The sequence below is a fragment of the Eublepharis macularius genome, chromosome 7 (assembly GCF_028583425.1).
Source record: "Eublepharis macularius isolate TG4126 chromosome 7, MPM_Emac_v1.0, whole genome shotgun sequence".
Lineage (NCBI taxonomy): Eukaryota > Metazoa > Chordata > Lepidosauria > Squamata > Eublepharidae > Eublepharis > Eublepharis macularius.
The window spans coordinates 117,473,899-117,488,884 of record NC_072796.1 but is presented as its reverse complement, the minus strand read 5'-3'; the positions used below and the strand labels follow the sequence as shown (position 1 = coordinate 117,488,884).

General features: G+C 43.3%; 2 protein-coding genes across 3 annotated transcripts in view; one reads left to right on the top strand and one right to left on the bottom strand.

The window, feature by feature from the left end:
* Positions 1 to 3,035: 3,035 nt before the first annotated feature.
* ENY2 (ENY2 transcription and export complex 2 subunit) lies at positions 3,036 to 10,144 on the bottom strand. 2 transcript variants are annotated; one of them, XM_054985165.1, is made up of 6 exons: positions 10,049 to 10,144; positions 8,607 to 8,687; positions 6,261 to 6,358; positions 5,525 to 5,595; positions 4,053 to 4,127; positions 3,036 to 3,363 (listed from the first exon to the last, which is right to left on the bottom strand). In XM_054985165.1, exons 3-6 carry the CDS (start codon positions 6,326 to 6,328, stop codon positions 3,287 to 3,289), a joined length of 291 nt encoding a protein of 96 aa, XP_054841140.1. In that variant the 5' UTR covers positions 6,329 to 6,358; positions 8,607 to 8,687; positions 10,049 to 10,144; the 3' UTR covers positions 3,036 to 3,286. The 2 variants fall into 2 exon arrangements, with proteins under 2 accessions (XP_054841140.1, XP_054841141.1); XM_054985166.1 differs by lacking the exon at positions 8,607 to 8,687 and having other exon boundaries at positions 10,049 to 10,140.
* Positions 10,145 to 10,564: 420 nt separating this feature from the next.
* NUDCD1 (NudC domain containing 1) overlaps positions 10,565 to 14,986 on the top strand; it is a 69,988-nt gene continuing 65,566 nt past the window's right edge. Inside the window, exon 1 of the mRNA XM_054985770.1 lies at positions 10,565 to 10,753. Coding sequence (XP_054841745.1) covers positions 10,633 to 10,753 — 121 coding nt within the window. The 5' untranslated portion in view covers positions 10,565 to 10,632. The remainder of the gene's footprint in view (positions 10,754 to 14,986) is intronic.

Sequence of the window (14,986 nt, the reverse complement as noted above, 5' to 3'; positions counted from 1 at the left end):
AAAGCGCTAGGCGGGGAGGCGGGGATTAGGGGCACGTGACTCGGCGGCGCTGCCGTCTCGGGGATGCGCCGATGGCTATTGGACTGCTTGGCTGCCAACTTCCAGGTGGTGTCTGGAGATCCCGGAATTGGAGCTGATCTCCAGGCCGAAAAGAGCAGTTCCCCTAGAGAGAATGGCTGCTTTGGAAGGTGGCATTATTTATTTATGTCATTTATAGTCCGCCTTTCTCACTGAGACTCAAGGCGGATTAGCGTGAGATTAGTAGTCAGTTTCAAGGACATTTCCATAAACAAGGCCATAAGGTAAATAAACACAATTTTACAAAGACAGTATTAGTAAGAATCCAGTACACAGTTGGAGAAATGCTGAAACAGAACATTAGCATTTCTAGGGCTGACATTAGAAGCACAAGTGGCTCATAGGAGTATGTATTTAAAACAAAAACCAAAAGGTAGTACATAAGGCAACATAGTGGGGAAGTCTATGGTCCTTAACTCATTAGTGAAGCATCTGAGAACCCCTTCCTATAATACAAAAGCCTTTTTGAATAATTCAGTTTTGTATCATTTCCAGAAAGCTAGGAGAGTGGGGTTGGTCCTAGCTGTCCAGGAGGAACCCCACTGAGGTCCCTCCCCAAACCCGGCCCTCATCAGGCTCCACTCCCAAATTGCCTGGAGTTTCTTGACCCGGAACTGGCAACCACAGCACTGGAGGAAGCCTTGGTGTATTTCTCTCTGTGGAACTGTATTTTCTTAAGACCTGTCTGTCGTCTACCAATATAGCGCCCAGGGCCTATACAGCTGTTATATTCTCAAGTCCAGAAGGCTGGCCTGTTTGAGTAGAATTAAACAGAAGTCCAGTGGCACTCCAAAGACAGTTGGAATGAACTCTGACTCAGGAAAGTTTATGGGGGAATAAATGTTGTTAGTCTCTTTGAGGTGCCAACTGGACTTTTGTTTTATTCCAATAGGCATAAGAAAGGCTGCAGCATTTGCACGGCCTGAATTCAGTCCTCCTGCTTGCAGCCTTTTTCTTCTCTCCCCTTTATGGGAATAGACACCTACCAATTGAGGAAATCACACATCTGACAAAACAGGCTTTAATCCAAAATTTACACCACCATTTTTTTAAAAAAAAGCCTTACCAAAGTACCAACACTAATTGTAATGTCCAAAAAAGTACCAAAGCTATCTTTTGTATATCACTAATAACAAAAAAACCCCAAAATGACCCGCTGTACCGGAGGTAGCAGAGTGACAAAGTCTCTCTCTACACAAGACATCTTACACGGGGACGCTCAAGTGACTTCCTTTCTGTGGGGTCTAATATTCAAGTGTGCTCTGTCTCCCTAGCAGTGCATGTGTGTCCACAATGGGAGAACAAGTGTTAAGATCCTTCAACTTGAGTGTCCTGTGTAAGACGTCTTGTACAGAGAGACTCAGAGAGAACTAGCTGAGGCCTTAGCTGTAGGTCTTGCCTTTATCAGAAACCAGCTCCCCTCTGAACTATAATAGCGGGATATTGACCTGCCTTACGCAGTTACTGTAAGGAATACATGGAAGCATCAACACAATGAACACACTCTATAATAATTATTGTTTCTAATTCTTTCATTGTTAAGATGTTCAGCCACACGCAGAAATCCTTATTATACTTGGAATTGTCAAATTAAGCTAACATACAAATCAGCTGATGTGGCCTTCTCGCCCTTGCTTGAATACCGAGCTCATCACATTAATCCTCTCTTTTCTTGTGAACAAACCCCACTGAACTTGCTTCCAAACACACATGCATATATAACACGATACAAATGCAAATTAATTTGCTTTTCAAATTTATTTAACTGCAATTTGCGGAGTGCCTTAGTGTAAGGCCTGATCCGTGTTTACTCATCGACCAATCCGAGTTAACCTTCTATAAACAGAATTCTAGTTATGAGTCAGATGCTTTACATACAATCCCAACATACCTATTGGCACCTAGTCTTTTCCCTGGATGTTTAACCCACGATTCAAGGTTGGATCCTATACCTCCCTCCAAGTCTTCCTCCAACACAGAAAGGCTTCTTTCAACAAAGAAAGACTTTTCTCCATCAGAAAAATTCACTCTCTATTGGAAGAAGTCTCTTGCTTGAAGGAGGATGTATCAGAACAGCCAAAGGATACAATACAGAGATCACGAAATAGGAAAGATGTGGACTTAAAAATATTTTCCTCTAACAAAGTCTTGCATGCAATACTAGTAGCTTACAATACAACCAAAGGTAGTTAGCTTTGTATGTAGTAGAAAAACTAAATTTGTGTCCAGTGGCATCTTAAAGACCAACAGGATTGTCAAGATTATAAGCTTTTGTGAGTCTGACAAAATAAGTTGTGGATCACGAAACCTTATACCTTGGACAATTTTGTTGGTCTTTAAGTTACTACTGGGCCCTGACCTGGATAGCCTAGGTGAGCCTGATTTTGTCAGATCCGAGAAGCAAAGCAGGGTCAGCCTTGGTTAGTAATTGGATGAGAGACCTCCAACGAAGACTAGGGCTGCAGAGGCAGGCAATGGCAAACCATCTCTGTTAGTGTCTTGCCATGAAAACTACATCGGGGGGGGGTCGCTTGAGGGCACTCTCCACCACCAAGATACTACTGGACTTGAACTCTGTGGTACAACCAAAACAGCACTTCAGATTTTAGAACCTGCCTTGCCCTTCCATGTTTACCTTTCAGTCTCCTCAGATTCCCCTGAATCTGGCTGTTTCATTTACAAGGGCATCCCAAAAATGTAAGCTTGAAAGTTGAAAGGACTGAGTGCTTAAAGGTGAAGACTGAGTCTGTGGAGGCTTCTCTGTAGAGTGAGGGCTGTTTGCCAAATTTCATTCTGAGCAGCATCATTTCATCTTGCTATTGTGAAATTAAGATAGAACGCTTGATGCAGCACAGGTTCTGTTGTTAGCTGCTCTGCTAGTGCATTTTGAGAGATGCTTATAGCCTCCAGGGTCAACCGCAGCCACGGTGCAAGAGGAAACAAGCTGATGCATGCCATTCACAGTAAGCCACACAACATACTTTTAATGACAAGAAATGGAGCTTCTTTCCAACATATGCCATAAGGTGTTTGGGTTTTTTTTATTAAAATATCAAGACTAATTTCAGTGTAGCAAAGTACACTTCCAGTAACTAAATGTAAAAAAAAACAAAGTTAACTTTCACCCTAAAGCATAAAAGAAAAAAAATGTTTTCCAGTTTCCAGCATGATTCACTTAACACAACATGGCAACAACTCAACGGATGAATCAAAGGCTGGCATGCTGAGCAAGGAATGTTCTTATTCTTTGTAAAAGTTCTTTCTTGACACTGTCGGGAACCAAAGCTGAAACACAAAATGGAAGGGGTGGGGAAGATAAGACATTATTATCCTGTCGTCTCTGCATTCTTCCCTAACGATAAAATCCCATTTTTCTTCATCTTATCTGTGCTCTGTATCATAGCTAATATGCTATGCTTATTCAGATTCTGTAGGCCTTGTCCTAGTACATTGCTCATATTGACTGCATTGGCTTACACTGTGTAATCTGCTTTGAGTTTCAGTGAGACTATAAATATAATAAGAAATAAAGTGGAACTTGTGCCATGTTGCTTATAGAGGCTCAATACAACACCTCTTGCTTCAAACAAACTAGAGAGACTAGTCTGAATTTTTCAAAGAGTAAAAGCAGTTTTCCCCCAAATCAGGTCAGCACAACTTGAGACTCACCGAAGTGTACAAAGTCCACCATCATTTATAGTGGTCCACTCACTGTGCATTTATTTATTCGTGTATTTAGAATATGTTATTGCCACCGTTCCAAGAACTTGCTCCAAGACATTAAAATCCAGCATCAAAAACTCTACCCCAGCACAGAAACAGTTTAAACCAACTTTCCAGACTAAAATACTGTTTTAAAAAATCAACCCCTTAATTAAAAGCCTGGCTGAACAGAAATATTTTGACATGGCAAAATACAAATGCACGTTCTATACAACGGTGTAGACTGAACAGGGCTCTGAGAATTCTCTTACTTCTGCCTTTTGGAGTGATTTCCGCCACCAGATCATCAACAGTAACATGTTCTAGTCCTTTCTCTTTGATGACATCTAAAACAAGGGAGAGAGAACAAATTTCCTGTTTTAGAACTCAGAAACAAACACCCCTCACTTAGCCGCATGCATCCAAAGGGATTTTGGACTTGCATCTTATGAACAGCAGCCCCTCACTGCCCCTGAAATCAAGAGTGCCTGCTTGGATCTCCTTCTGCCACTTTAATTCCCTTCTTCTTGCATGTCCCTCTTCAGCATTAACCATAGCGAACATTACCCTAGGTACATACATAATGCTACGCTGTGGTTATTAAATGGAAAAACAGAATTTGATCGGAAGAGGGAAGAGAATGGAAGCAAGCAATCCTACAAGATGCTTCTAATGTCTTAAACATTGTTAACAGAGGCTTATAGGCTCAGAGAAGCTAAGAGATAGAGGGGTCAACAAAGGGCAAACACAGCAGAATCAGTTACAAGAAACATTGTTGGAGATGATAACAGTAAGACATTTGCTCTCCACTTACTCTTTCACAGAGTTAAATCCTACAGGAGGAACCTCAAGCAAGACAATATTTATTTAAAACATTTGTACGCCTCCTTTCTACCCATATAGCGTAGAATGCTATAGTCGAAGGGGCAGATCCTATCCCTCCTATCTGCAAGCACCATGGCTCAGTGGCAGAGCATCGCTTAGCATGCAGAAGGCTTCATGTCCAGTTCCTGGCATCTCCAGTTAAAAGGACCAGACAGTCAGTGAAGGGAAAGACTTCAGCCTGAGATCCCGGAGAGCCGCTGCCAGTCTGAGTAGACAATACTGACCTGGATGGACCAGTGTCTGATTTGGTATAAAGCTGTATAAGGCAGCTTCATGTGTTGCAGCCATTTGCAGGCAATAGAGGTTCTGTTGGTGCCCGAGGCAGGAGAGGCACCACATGAATACCCGAAACTGCTGCATACTGAGATGGACTATTGCTGTATCAAGGACAGTATTCTCTCTTCCAACTGGCAGCAGCTCTCTGGGGTTGCATGCACAGGTAGTCACAGGATGTGACTGAGGGAAGAGGAAAGCAACCTGCTGTCACTTTCTGCTGGTGCAGCCTAGAAGCCAACCCCATACGATTAATTTTGCATGTCAAACACCGAGTACTTTGAAGCTGAAGCTCTGAAGCCATGGCTGAAGATGCTTTCTTAGGCTATCCCATTAGTTCATTGTTATTGGTCAGAGAAATTGTTCATCTATGTGTTTTCAACCAGGAAAACCAACAGCCTGCTTCCACAAGGGGTCAGATTTGAAATGCAGCACTGGAGCCTGCAAGGATGAGCTTTGTAAAACAGATGACTAAGTTTTCATCTGTCAGCATTAAAAATGAAGCTCGCAATTGCTTATTGCCACATGCATTCATGACTTGGCTCTGTCAACAAGTGCGAGGTTATTGAAATCAACTGAACATTACCTTTACAGTGTGCCTTTAACTGGTCTTTCCAGCCACATTCAATTAATTTGGCTCTCAGTAATTCTTTAAGGCTGGGGAAATAAACCACTAAGTTAGAGACTTGCTAAGCAAAAGTACACTTTATCTTTTTTAAAAGGTCAGTTTATGCAGGAAAGCAACAGTTTTGCTGATCTTGATTTCCCCTTGATCAGGTGGGGAGGGGGCAGGGCGAGGGTGGGGAGGAGAAAATAACTAGAAGTCTGCAGAATTGCATTTAATTTAAAAATAAAAGTTACGGATATTAAAAAGAATACTTGACTGTTGGAATTCACACTGTTCCCATTGGGAAGTTAAAACTGGTCCTGCCAACTGGCCAGAAGACACAGTTAAAACAAAACACGGCAGAATTTGATGTACATTGTCTGAAAGAATGGATTTGGGTGAAAAGCCAGGCTAGACATTTAAAAATTACAGCGGTAGGTCAACAAATGCATGAGTTTTGCATATCATGAGCTTCTTCAAGTTTTCTAAGTGGGATGTGACGTTAATTCACATCAGCTAAAGGAAAGTCTTGATCTACAGATATATCAGATCAAAATTTGCATTCTCATTATAAATAATCAGTGAAATTTGTGGATTTTTTCCACACTGTTTCGGATGGGCTTCTGATCTAATCATAGTTACTTTTATCCAACTGTGAGAACCTAAACAGAGCAATATGTTCATATAGCTGGAATGAGAAATAAAGCTCGTATACCGTTCTCGCTCGCCCGTTTCAATTAGTTTTTGGTTAATAGTTGCTCTCATTTGCGCATCTTTATTCATTTTCTTCAGGTCTGTATATATGAAGCAGATCTAATAAAACAAAGTTACAAGATTGAAATTATACATGAACTTCCACTCCAAGCTAGGGAGGTACACATTTGTGAGCCTGTATGCCGAATTATATTTATTTACATTATTTATAGCTCATATTTCTCACTAGGACTCAAGGCAGACTACACAGAGTAAGTTCATACAATCAACAGGATGGGACATCCAATAAACAATTTGCATTGTAGTAATCTGGCATCAATCAAAAATCTGAACACAGAACTGAAGCAAAGCATAAGTTTTAACATGATGCATTAAACAAAGCAGAAATTACATAGTAGGATCCTACTTACAGCAACAAGCAGTATGAGCTATATATTGTACAGCTATATACTGTTTTAACTTCCCAATGGGAATCATAGTCCCTAATATTTACCCAAGTAACTTTCTAAACCATTCAGTACAGAAAGCATCCTGCTAACAATCTTTTGTGGCTTGCCAGGGGTATGGCAAATCTACTACCCTTGCTGCCTGTCGGGGAATGCAAAAGCAGGCTACCAAGACAGTGGTAATCTTTCCTACATGACTGGTGGCTGCGTTCAATTTGGTACAACCATAAGCTGCACAAGCCTGTTCTGAGATTCTCTAGTGTGTACTTGCTCTGGTTTGCTTTTCATAACCAGATACAAAAATCAAATAATGCTTGCCACCAATCCTCTTGCAAATGTGAGACAACAGCATCTGTTATTTTTTTATGAAGCATAAGCAGTGATTTGTAGATGAGAACAGTTGCATTGCAAACAATGACTACCAGTAAAATCAAAAAGAGTCCAGTAGCACCTTTAAGACTAACCAATTTTATTGTAGCATAAACTTTCAAGAATCAAGTTCTCTTCGTCAGATGCATGGTACAGAGACTGGTCAAATATAGAAGAGGAGGGAGGAGAAGGACAGACTAACACGGCTAACTCCTCTGCATCAATGAGTACCAGTACAATCCTAAGAAGAACTATACCCTTCTAAATCCACTGAACCCAATGGGCTTAGAAGGTTGTAACTGTGTTGAGGATTATGCTGTACAGTTACCAGCGCTGATTACTACTTTTCAGTTTATGCAGAAGAACCTTTGTGCTATACATTTTTATTTGGTACCAATCCTTAGACATCTTTCCTCAGAACCAAGCCTGCAGTCCTAATCATACTTAATCTGGGAGAAATGCTCATTAAACAAAATGGAATAAAGTTTGAGGAAATGTGCATTTAGTGTGATAAGACTTACAAGGCGACCCTAAACAGAGTTGCATCCTTATAAGTCCATTATAAGTCCATTGAAGTAAATTTGCTTGGAAGGGTGTGATTTTGTTTAGGATTGCAAAGACCAACAAGATATGTTACGAAGGGAGCTTTGACTCTCGAAAGATTATACCCTGGAACCTTTCTTGGTCTTTAAGGTGCTAGTAGACTCAAGTCTTGTTCTTCAACTGCAGACTAATACCCCTGAATCTTTGTTCAGGATTGAGCTATTATTCTCAAGAAAACGTACACAGGGCTACAACCTTAGCAGCTCTCAAGTTCCTGCCCCATTTTCCTCACTAAGGAAAATGTGTACAGAAAAACCTGAAGGAAACTCAAGGACTCATACATTCTTTTACTTGACATGACTGCAACATTTTCTAGAGTCTCAGCTGTGGTCAACAGCCAACACTGGATGAACCAACACTGGACTTCAAGTCCATTTTCTTTGATCAGGAATTCAGCATCTTGGTTCAAAGCAAAAGAATCCATATATTCAAACGAACAGCTGTGGGATCTGAAGCTTTAGGAGTTAGTTTACATTTCAAGTGCCAAAAACTTTCTTATCAAATTGTGTAAAAGCTAGTCATATATTTAAGCAAGAGATGATACTAAACTGGCTTAGAGTGGCAAGACTAATTTTAGCAAGACATTAGAAGACAAAATACACTCTTAGTAAAATAGATTGCTTGAGGAGGGTTTGGAACATAATTAGATTGGTAAAATGAAATGTAGTAAACAGGTTAAACACTGGAAGACTAGCTGGCAACTACTGTCGTGTTATATAGAAAAAGTGATGGATGGTATGTCTATGAACTATATTTGAATATAGCATTACCTATGCATGCTTATGGTATCTACAGTGTTTAATGTATTTTACTGAGTTTAATATATTTTAAGTATATTTTAATATTACACTGTGGTTTTTTCTCTAAAACAAAAAAAATTAAATTTGCAATAAAGGAAAACAGACAGCAAAAGTCATATTCAAACTTACGTTTTAAAGAAGAAACCCACAGAATAGTGCTTCCAAAAAGATTTCCAACGGTAGCAAGGGGCAATAATCTCACGACTACTTCTGCAAGAATGGGGGGGGGGGAATACATGTAATAGATTGATTTTTATCCCACCTTTCCATCAAGGATCTCTAGGGATAAAATGAGCGGTCCCTTCCACTCATTTTATCATCACAATAATGTAAGGTAAATTAGGGCAAATGAGACAAACAGATCCAACGTTAATGCACAGTACAGTTCTAATCCCACTGGAACCAGTGAGAAGGGTTTAGGATTGCACTGTCAGCTATAGGGCAGAGTTAAGGCTTGAAAACCAGTTGCCCAAACCACTATAGCACAGTGCTTCAATATTTCTAAGACAATGATCTCTGAGATAGTTTTTAAAAACTTGTTTTCCATTCAAAACTTTGTCTGCAATGGCCAACATACCCTAATAAAACTCAGGAGACTATGCCAAAACGCTAACACACAATAGATACATTTATCTATCATACAAATATGTGTGGTATCAAGTATGTCTCCCTGCTCCCAGCAAGTACGATGTATGCCTAAGACTGCTATTGTTACTTATCTGAGATTTTCCCATGCAGCTTTTGCATTAAAGTTGAGATTTTCCCATGCAGCTTCTCCACTTAAAAAGGCCCAAAGACAGCACGGTGAAGTGAGAAAAACCCCTTGCAAATGAGAGCTAAAGTGCATTATTCAACATGTCTGAAAAGGCCCAAGCTTGTAGTTATTGTGGCAGGGAGTTCCATAAATTAATTGTACCATTGAAAAAGTTTTTTCTTTTGCCTCTCCTGAACCTACATACCCATGAGTTCGACTACCAAGGGAGAATCATAGGGTTGAAAGGGACCTCTAGTCCAACCCCCTGCACAATGCACGAAATTCACAACTACAGATTCACAACTACCTCCCCCCCACCCCATACACAGCATTCTCTCTCTACCTCCTTTACACCATGCCTCATTTCATAAGTCTCCAGACCTCCTTGCCTCCCACTTTTCCTGTATTTTTATTTATTTTATTTATGTATGTTATTTATAGTCCGTCTTTCTCACTGGGACTCAAGACGGATTACACAGTGTGAGTCAGAAGAGTCAATTTTTCCTTCTCCAGCTATCTTCTGCACAGTACAAGTTCCAGGCCACATTGTTAATCCTGCAAAAGCAGGTTTCCCCTGTTATCCCATTTAGGAATCGCAATTAAAACGCTTCCCTCCCAACCTGGAACCAGCAACAGCTATACTTCTAAAAGAACAAGATTCGAGTCCCTAAAGGACCAAAGAAATTCCCAGGACATGAGCTCCTCCCTCCAATGGGGCAGCCAAGGAAGGGAGGCGCCTCCAGCTCTGCGAGCCGGACGCCCGCTTTGAGAGAGCCACCCTCGGTTTAAGCCCACCGCCGACAGCCAGGCGTCTTACCCGCGGCCAGTCACTTCCCTTCACCGCCCTCTTCGCCGGAGCCACCGAGACCCGAACTCGCAACGCCGTCGCCCGGGTGCCCGCGACCCAACCCTACTGCAGAAAGTTGCGCAGAACTACTTGGGAAATGTAGTCCGTGTGGGCCTATCTTTCATTCCGCTTGCCTCCGCAGAACCACAACTCCCAGCATGTTCCGTCGCCTCCTCCGCTCGCATTCCTCAAGGCAAAACTACGCATCCCAGATGAACTTCGGGAAACGTAGTCCTTGGCCGCCTATCCCGCTTGCCTCAACTGAACCGCAACTCAGCCGCCCCCTCCGCTCGCTTTCCTCAAGGCAAAACTACGCACCCCAGCATGCCTTTCCGTTCTTCTTTGAGTTTATCTGATACAGCAAACGGCGGTTTTCTTTCTCAGAGACGGAGCCAACGCGGGCCTCGAAGCTTTCCAGGCGAGTTCGGAAACTACCTTTCCCGGCATGCCTCGCTCTCCTCCATTACCCAGCAGCGCTAGCGGCGAGTCCGGCCTGAGGGGCTCCTCTCGGCTAATCGCGCCGCTTCGGAAACTTTGACTTCTACGCGGGAGGTATGGAGGCGGCGGCGGCCCATTGCTCCCTGCGCGTCCAGCGGCCGCTCCTGGACCCCAAGTTCGAAGGCTACAAGCTCTCCCTGGAGCCGCTGGCCTGTTACCAAGCGCCTCTCGACTCGCGTGAGTGCCGGGAGAGCGGGGCAGAGTGGTTAGAGCATCCGGGCTAGGGTTGCCAACTTCCCGCGGGGCCTGGAGAGATCCTGGGGCGGGAGCGCTTGGGAGGAGCGGGTTCGATTCCCCGCTCTGCCACCTTGGGACTAGTGCCCACTCTAAGTCTAGCCTACCTCGCAGGGATGTTGGAAGAATAAAAAAGGAGTAAGGGTTGTCCCGGGCCAGTTGCTCTCCCCCCCCCCCGACTATCTTCACAGGGTTGTTGTAAGGAAAGCTAGCTATTATAGTGTCGGACTAGGATCTCGGAGACCCAACTTGGAATCCCTGCTCTGCCATGGAAGCTCACTGCGTGACTTTGGGCCAGCCACACACTCTCAGCCTATCCTACCTCACAGGGTTGTTGTGAGGATAAACTGAAGAAGGGGAAATGGTATAAGGCACTTTAGATCCCCATTGGGGGGAAAGGCGAGGTAATAATGAAGTTTAAAAAAATCCTCCAATGAAGCACAGGTGGTCCATAGGAAGTATGATTCTGGCTGGATTCCTCCTTGTCTATGGAGACCCAGGTCACATCTGTTGCCCAGACTACTTTTTTCCACCTGCGGCAAGCCAGGCAACTTGCCCCCTCTCTCAGCCCGGGACCTAACGTCAGTGATCCATGCAACGATCACCTCCAGGCTGGACTACTGTAACTCACTCTACGCAGGGCTTCCCTTGGGTCTGATCCGGAAACTACAACGGGTCCAGAACGCTGCTGCTCGTGTCCTGATGGGTGTTCCATACAGGACGCACATTACACCAATGCTACAGCAGCTTCACTGGCTCCCCGTGGAATTCCGGATCCGTTTCAAGGTGTTGGTTTTAACCTTTAAAGCCCTAAGCGGATTTGGACCAGCATACCTGAGGGACCATCTCTCCCCATATGTTTCCTGGAGAGCGCTTCGTTCAGCGGGTAAGAACTTACTGGTGATCCCTCGCCCTAGGGAGGCTCGTTTGGCCTCGACCAGGGCCAGGGTCTTTTCAGTCCTGGCCCCAACCTGGTGGAACTCTCTGTCTGAGGACACTTGGGCCCGCCAGGATCTTGTATCATTTTGGCAGGCCTGCAAGACGGAGATCTTCCACCAGGCTTACGGTTGAGGCCAGCGTCAGGACCATCATTGAGCCTCCCACCGGTCTCCGGTCTTCGAGTACAGCTCGTGTGTCTGTCTACCTCCTCTTTGTATGCTGGGGGCAGGATTGTGTAGCCAACTATCAGGTTTTTGTATATATATATAATTTTAATTGCTGAATTTTATTGTAGAATCTGCTATGTAATTGTATTTTATGACTGTTGTACCCCGTCCTGAGCCCACTTGTGGGGAGGACAGGTTAAACACCGAATAAACTAAACTTACATTGGCTTAGAATATTAGCCTGTCTAATGCAGTTAAGTAAATAGGGGAGAAGGGATTATTCAGCATCAGGCGGTTATGGGCAGACCTACCTTGGAGGGCGGTTATGAAGGTTTCTCTAGGCTAGTCACTCTCCGCCTAGCCTAACTCAACTGTTGTGAGTATAAAGTGGAGGAGAGGTGAGTTTGGACTAGTCATGCTCTTCCCCAGTCTCAGATACCTCACAGGTTGAAGGAGGAAGAAAGAGCCATGTGTGCTGCTGCCCTGAGCTCCTGGAGACAAAGAGGCCTGATCTCTGCTGGTGTCATAAAGAGGTATCTATGACATCATAGGAAGAGAAGCAGCCACCCTGGCTAGATCCAGCTCCAGATGAGAATGCCCTCCCTCAACCTTCCCGTTGCCATTAATGGGCTATTCCAGGCAAGGCCTGGACCATCCATGCACTTTTCTACTGTGCTCAGATCCGTCTGGTTTTCCTTTTCTCTTGCGTGAGGCCATTAGAGGAAGGCCAACCTGGCATTCAAATCAGCTTCATCTGACAGCCCTTGTCAAGTTGAAATCCATCTGAGATGCATTTGTATGAAATGTTAATAGAATATAATTTGTTTTTTAAAGTTCATTTGTGAACCAGGCTTGGCTGAAAAGCAGGCTCAAAATATAACAAGCAGGAAGGTGCTTTTAACTGACTCAGGCTGCTAGTCTGTGTAGCCTAGACTGGCACCTGCTCTACCCTCAAGAGAAAGTCGCGTTTTCTACCCCTAACCATGTACTTGTATGGAAAGCCTGTGCTCTACCACTGAGTGTGGCACCAGCATGTCTGCATTGCTTTGGAATGTCCCAAGTACTTTTGCACAGTTTCTTTTGACATCCTTAATATGTGGTGGTGGAGAGTGCCCTCAGGTCACTTATGGTGATCCCTGATGGGGTTTTCAAGGCATAAGACTAACGGAGGTGGTTTGCCATTACCTGCCTCTGCAACCCTGGTCTTTGTTGGAAGTCTCCTAACCAAGGCCAACCCTACTTAGCTTCTGAAATATGATGAAATCAGGATCACCTGGGCTAGGCAGGTAAGGGCCCTTTAGTATGTACATACATATTTATACCTCACTTTTCTCCCGAACAGGGACCTAAAGTGGCTGATAACATTATTTTTCTTCTCCGTTTTATGCAACCATGTAATGTGCTCAGTATGCACTTCTGTATTGCAAAGGGTGGAGAATAGGAGAGCCAAGTCAACCTAAGCCCAGCTAGTGAGTTCATGGCACAAATAAGACTTCAAATTGGGGATGCCCTGGTTCGTAGTTCAGACTCTTAACCACTATATAGTATGCAAATCTGAAGTGTCTAGTATGGGAAATCATGTCTGTCTTGATTTCCTGTAACTGACACCCTCTTGGTGTAATGCCAGACAGAATCTTTTGTCATGCATGTGTGTTTAAGAACCTTTTAGTCAATAAGCATTGTAATATTCCTCTTCTCAAGTTGGGTCGTTTTTTTATCATTTTTGTGCCTAATTTTTAATATATCTTTTAAAGTCCCCCTGCATAGTTTTCATTGGAAATGTTTAAAAATAAACAGCCAAATAAAATTAATCTCTGTATATCTTCAGATGAATGAAGCCCACCAAGTGCAACAAAGCACAGAAGTCATCCAGAAAACATTTTCACAGATTATAACATCTCTGCTTTTCCAGTGAAATACTAGTAGAGAGTTAGTTTTAGGTAGGTAGCCGTGTTGCTCTGTAGTAGAAAAGCAGGATTTAAGCCCCGTTGCTCTCTGCCACTGGGCTTCAAATCTAGGGGAGAGAGAGAGAGAGAGAGAGAGAGAGAGAGAGAGAGAGAGAGATCCCATTCTGCTGTTTGAGTGATAATGCCGTTAAGAGGGCCCTCCTGCTGGTATGTCCTGGTGTAAGAATTATATTCATACACACTCCTACAGAATCATTGAGTTTCAAAAGGAGAGGAAAAGAGAGCTTTCTGCTCTTCCCACACGTCCCTACCCTGAACTTGTTGGAGGAAAAGCAGAATGTAAATGAAATAAAGTGTAAGATCTCAACCAGACATAAAGGGATCCAGACCAAAATTTCCCCCAAGCTGTTGAATACTGTAATGAGCTGCCATGATTGACTGCACCTTGGCATTCTTAATGCCCAAAGTACACTTTTCCCCCCCTTTAAAACGTGCTTTCTTCTACTATGCATGCAAGTTGCTTGGATCCAAGCAACTATTTCCCCAAGAACACTTGTGCTCAAAATCCTGTTCCTGAAGGACAAGAAAATCCCAGGAACAGGATTTCAGGTGGCATGTTGGGCTGCCATGGGAGAGGATAGGCAAGAAAACTATGATCCATGGGTGGAAATTCATGTGCCTGTAGAAAGGCTATTCTAGATTCAAGCCTTTATTTCTAATAGTAAATCTTCAGAAAGTAATCCTCAAGGCAAGAGACATTCAGAGGTGTTTTGCCATTGCCTGCCTCTGCATAGCAACCCTGGACTTCCTTGGTGGTCTTCCATCCAAGTACTAACCAGGGCTGACCCTGCTTAACTTCTGAGATCTGATGAAATTGAGGTAGCCTGGGCCATATAGGTCAGGGCAAGGGGTAGGTACTGTGTAGATGAGCTGAATGGTGTATGTTTAGTGAAAGAAAGAAAGAGAAAGAAAGAAAGAAAGAAAGAAAGAAAGAAAGAAAGAAAGAAAGAAAGAAAGAAAGAAAGAAAGAAAGAAAGAAAGAAAGAAAGAAAGAAAGAAAGAAAGAGAAAAATGACCATTCAACGCTGAAGTGAGCTTACCTCTGTTAGACAGACCCTCCACAGTGCTTTAAGTATCTGTTAAGAAACAGAAATTGAAGTGGG

What these genes read in the sequence shown, in the direction of transcription:
- ENY2 (XM_054985165.1), bottom strand. Translation starts at nt 6,328, where the DNA reads ATGAATAAAGATGCGCAAATGAGAGCAACTATTAACCAAAAACTAATT. An exon ending in GAAACGGGCGAGCGAGAACG is followed by an intron (nt 5,596 to 6,260) that starts GTATACGAGCTT and finishes TTATTTCCCCAG; the next exon opens with CCTTAAAGAATTACTGAGAG. An exon ending in GTTAAAGGCACACTGTAAAG is followed by an intron (nt 4,128 to 5,524) that starts GTAATGTTCAGT and finishes CCCTTGTTTTAG; the next exon opens with ATGTCATCAAAGAGAAAGGA.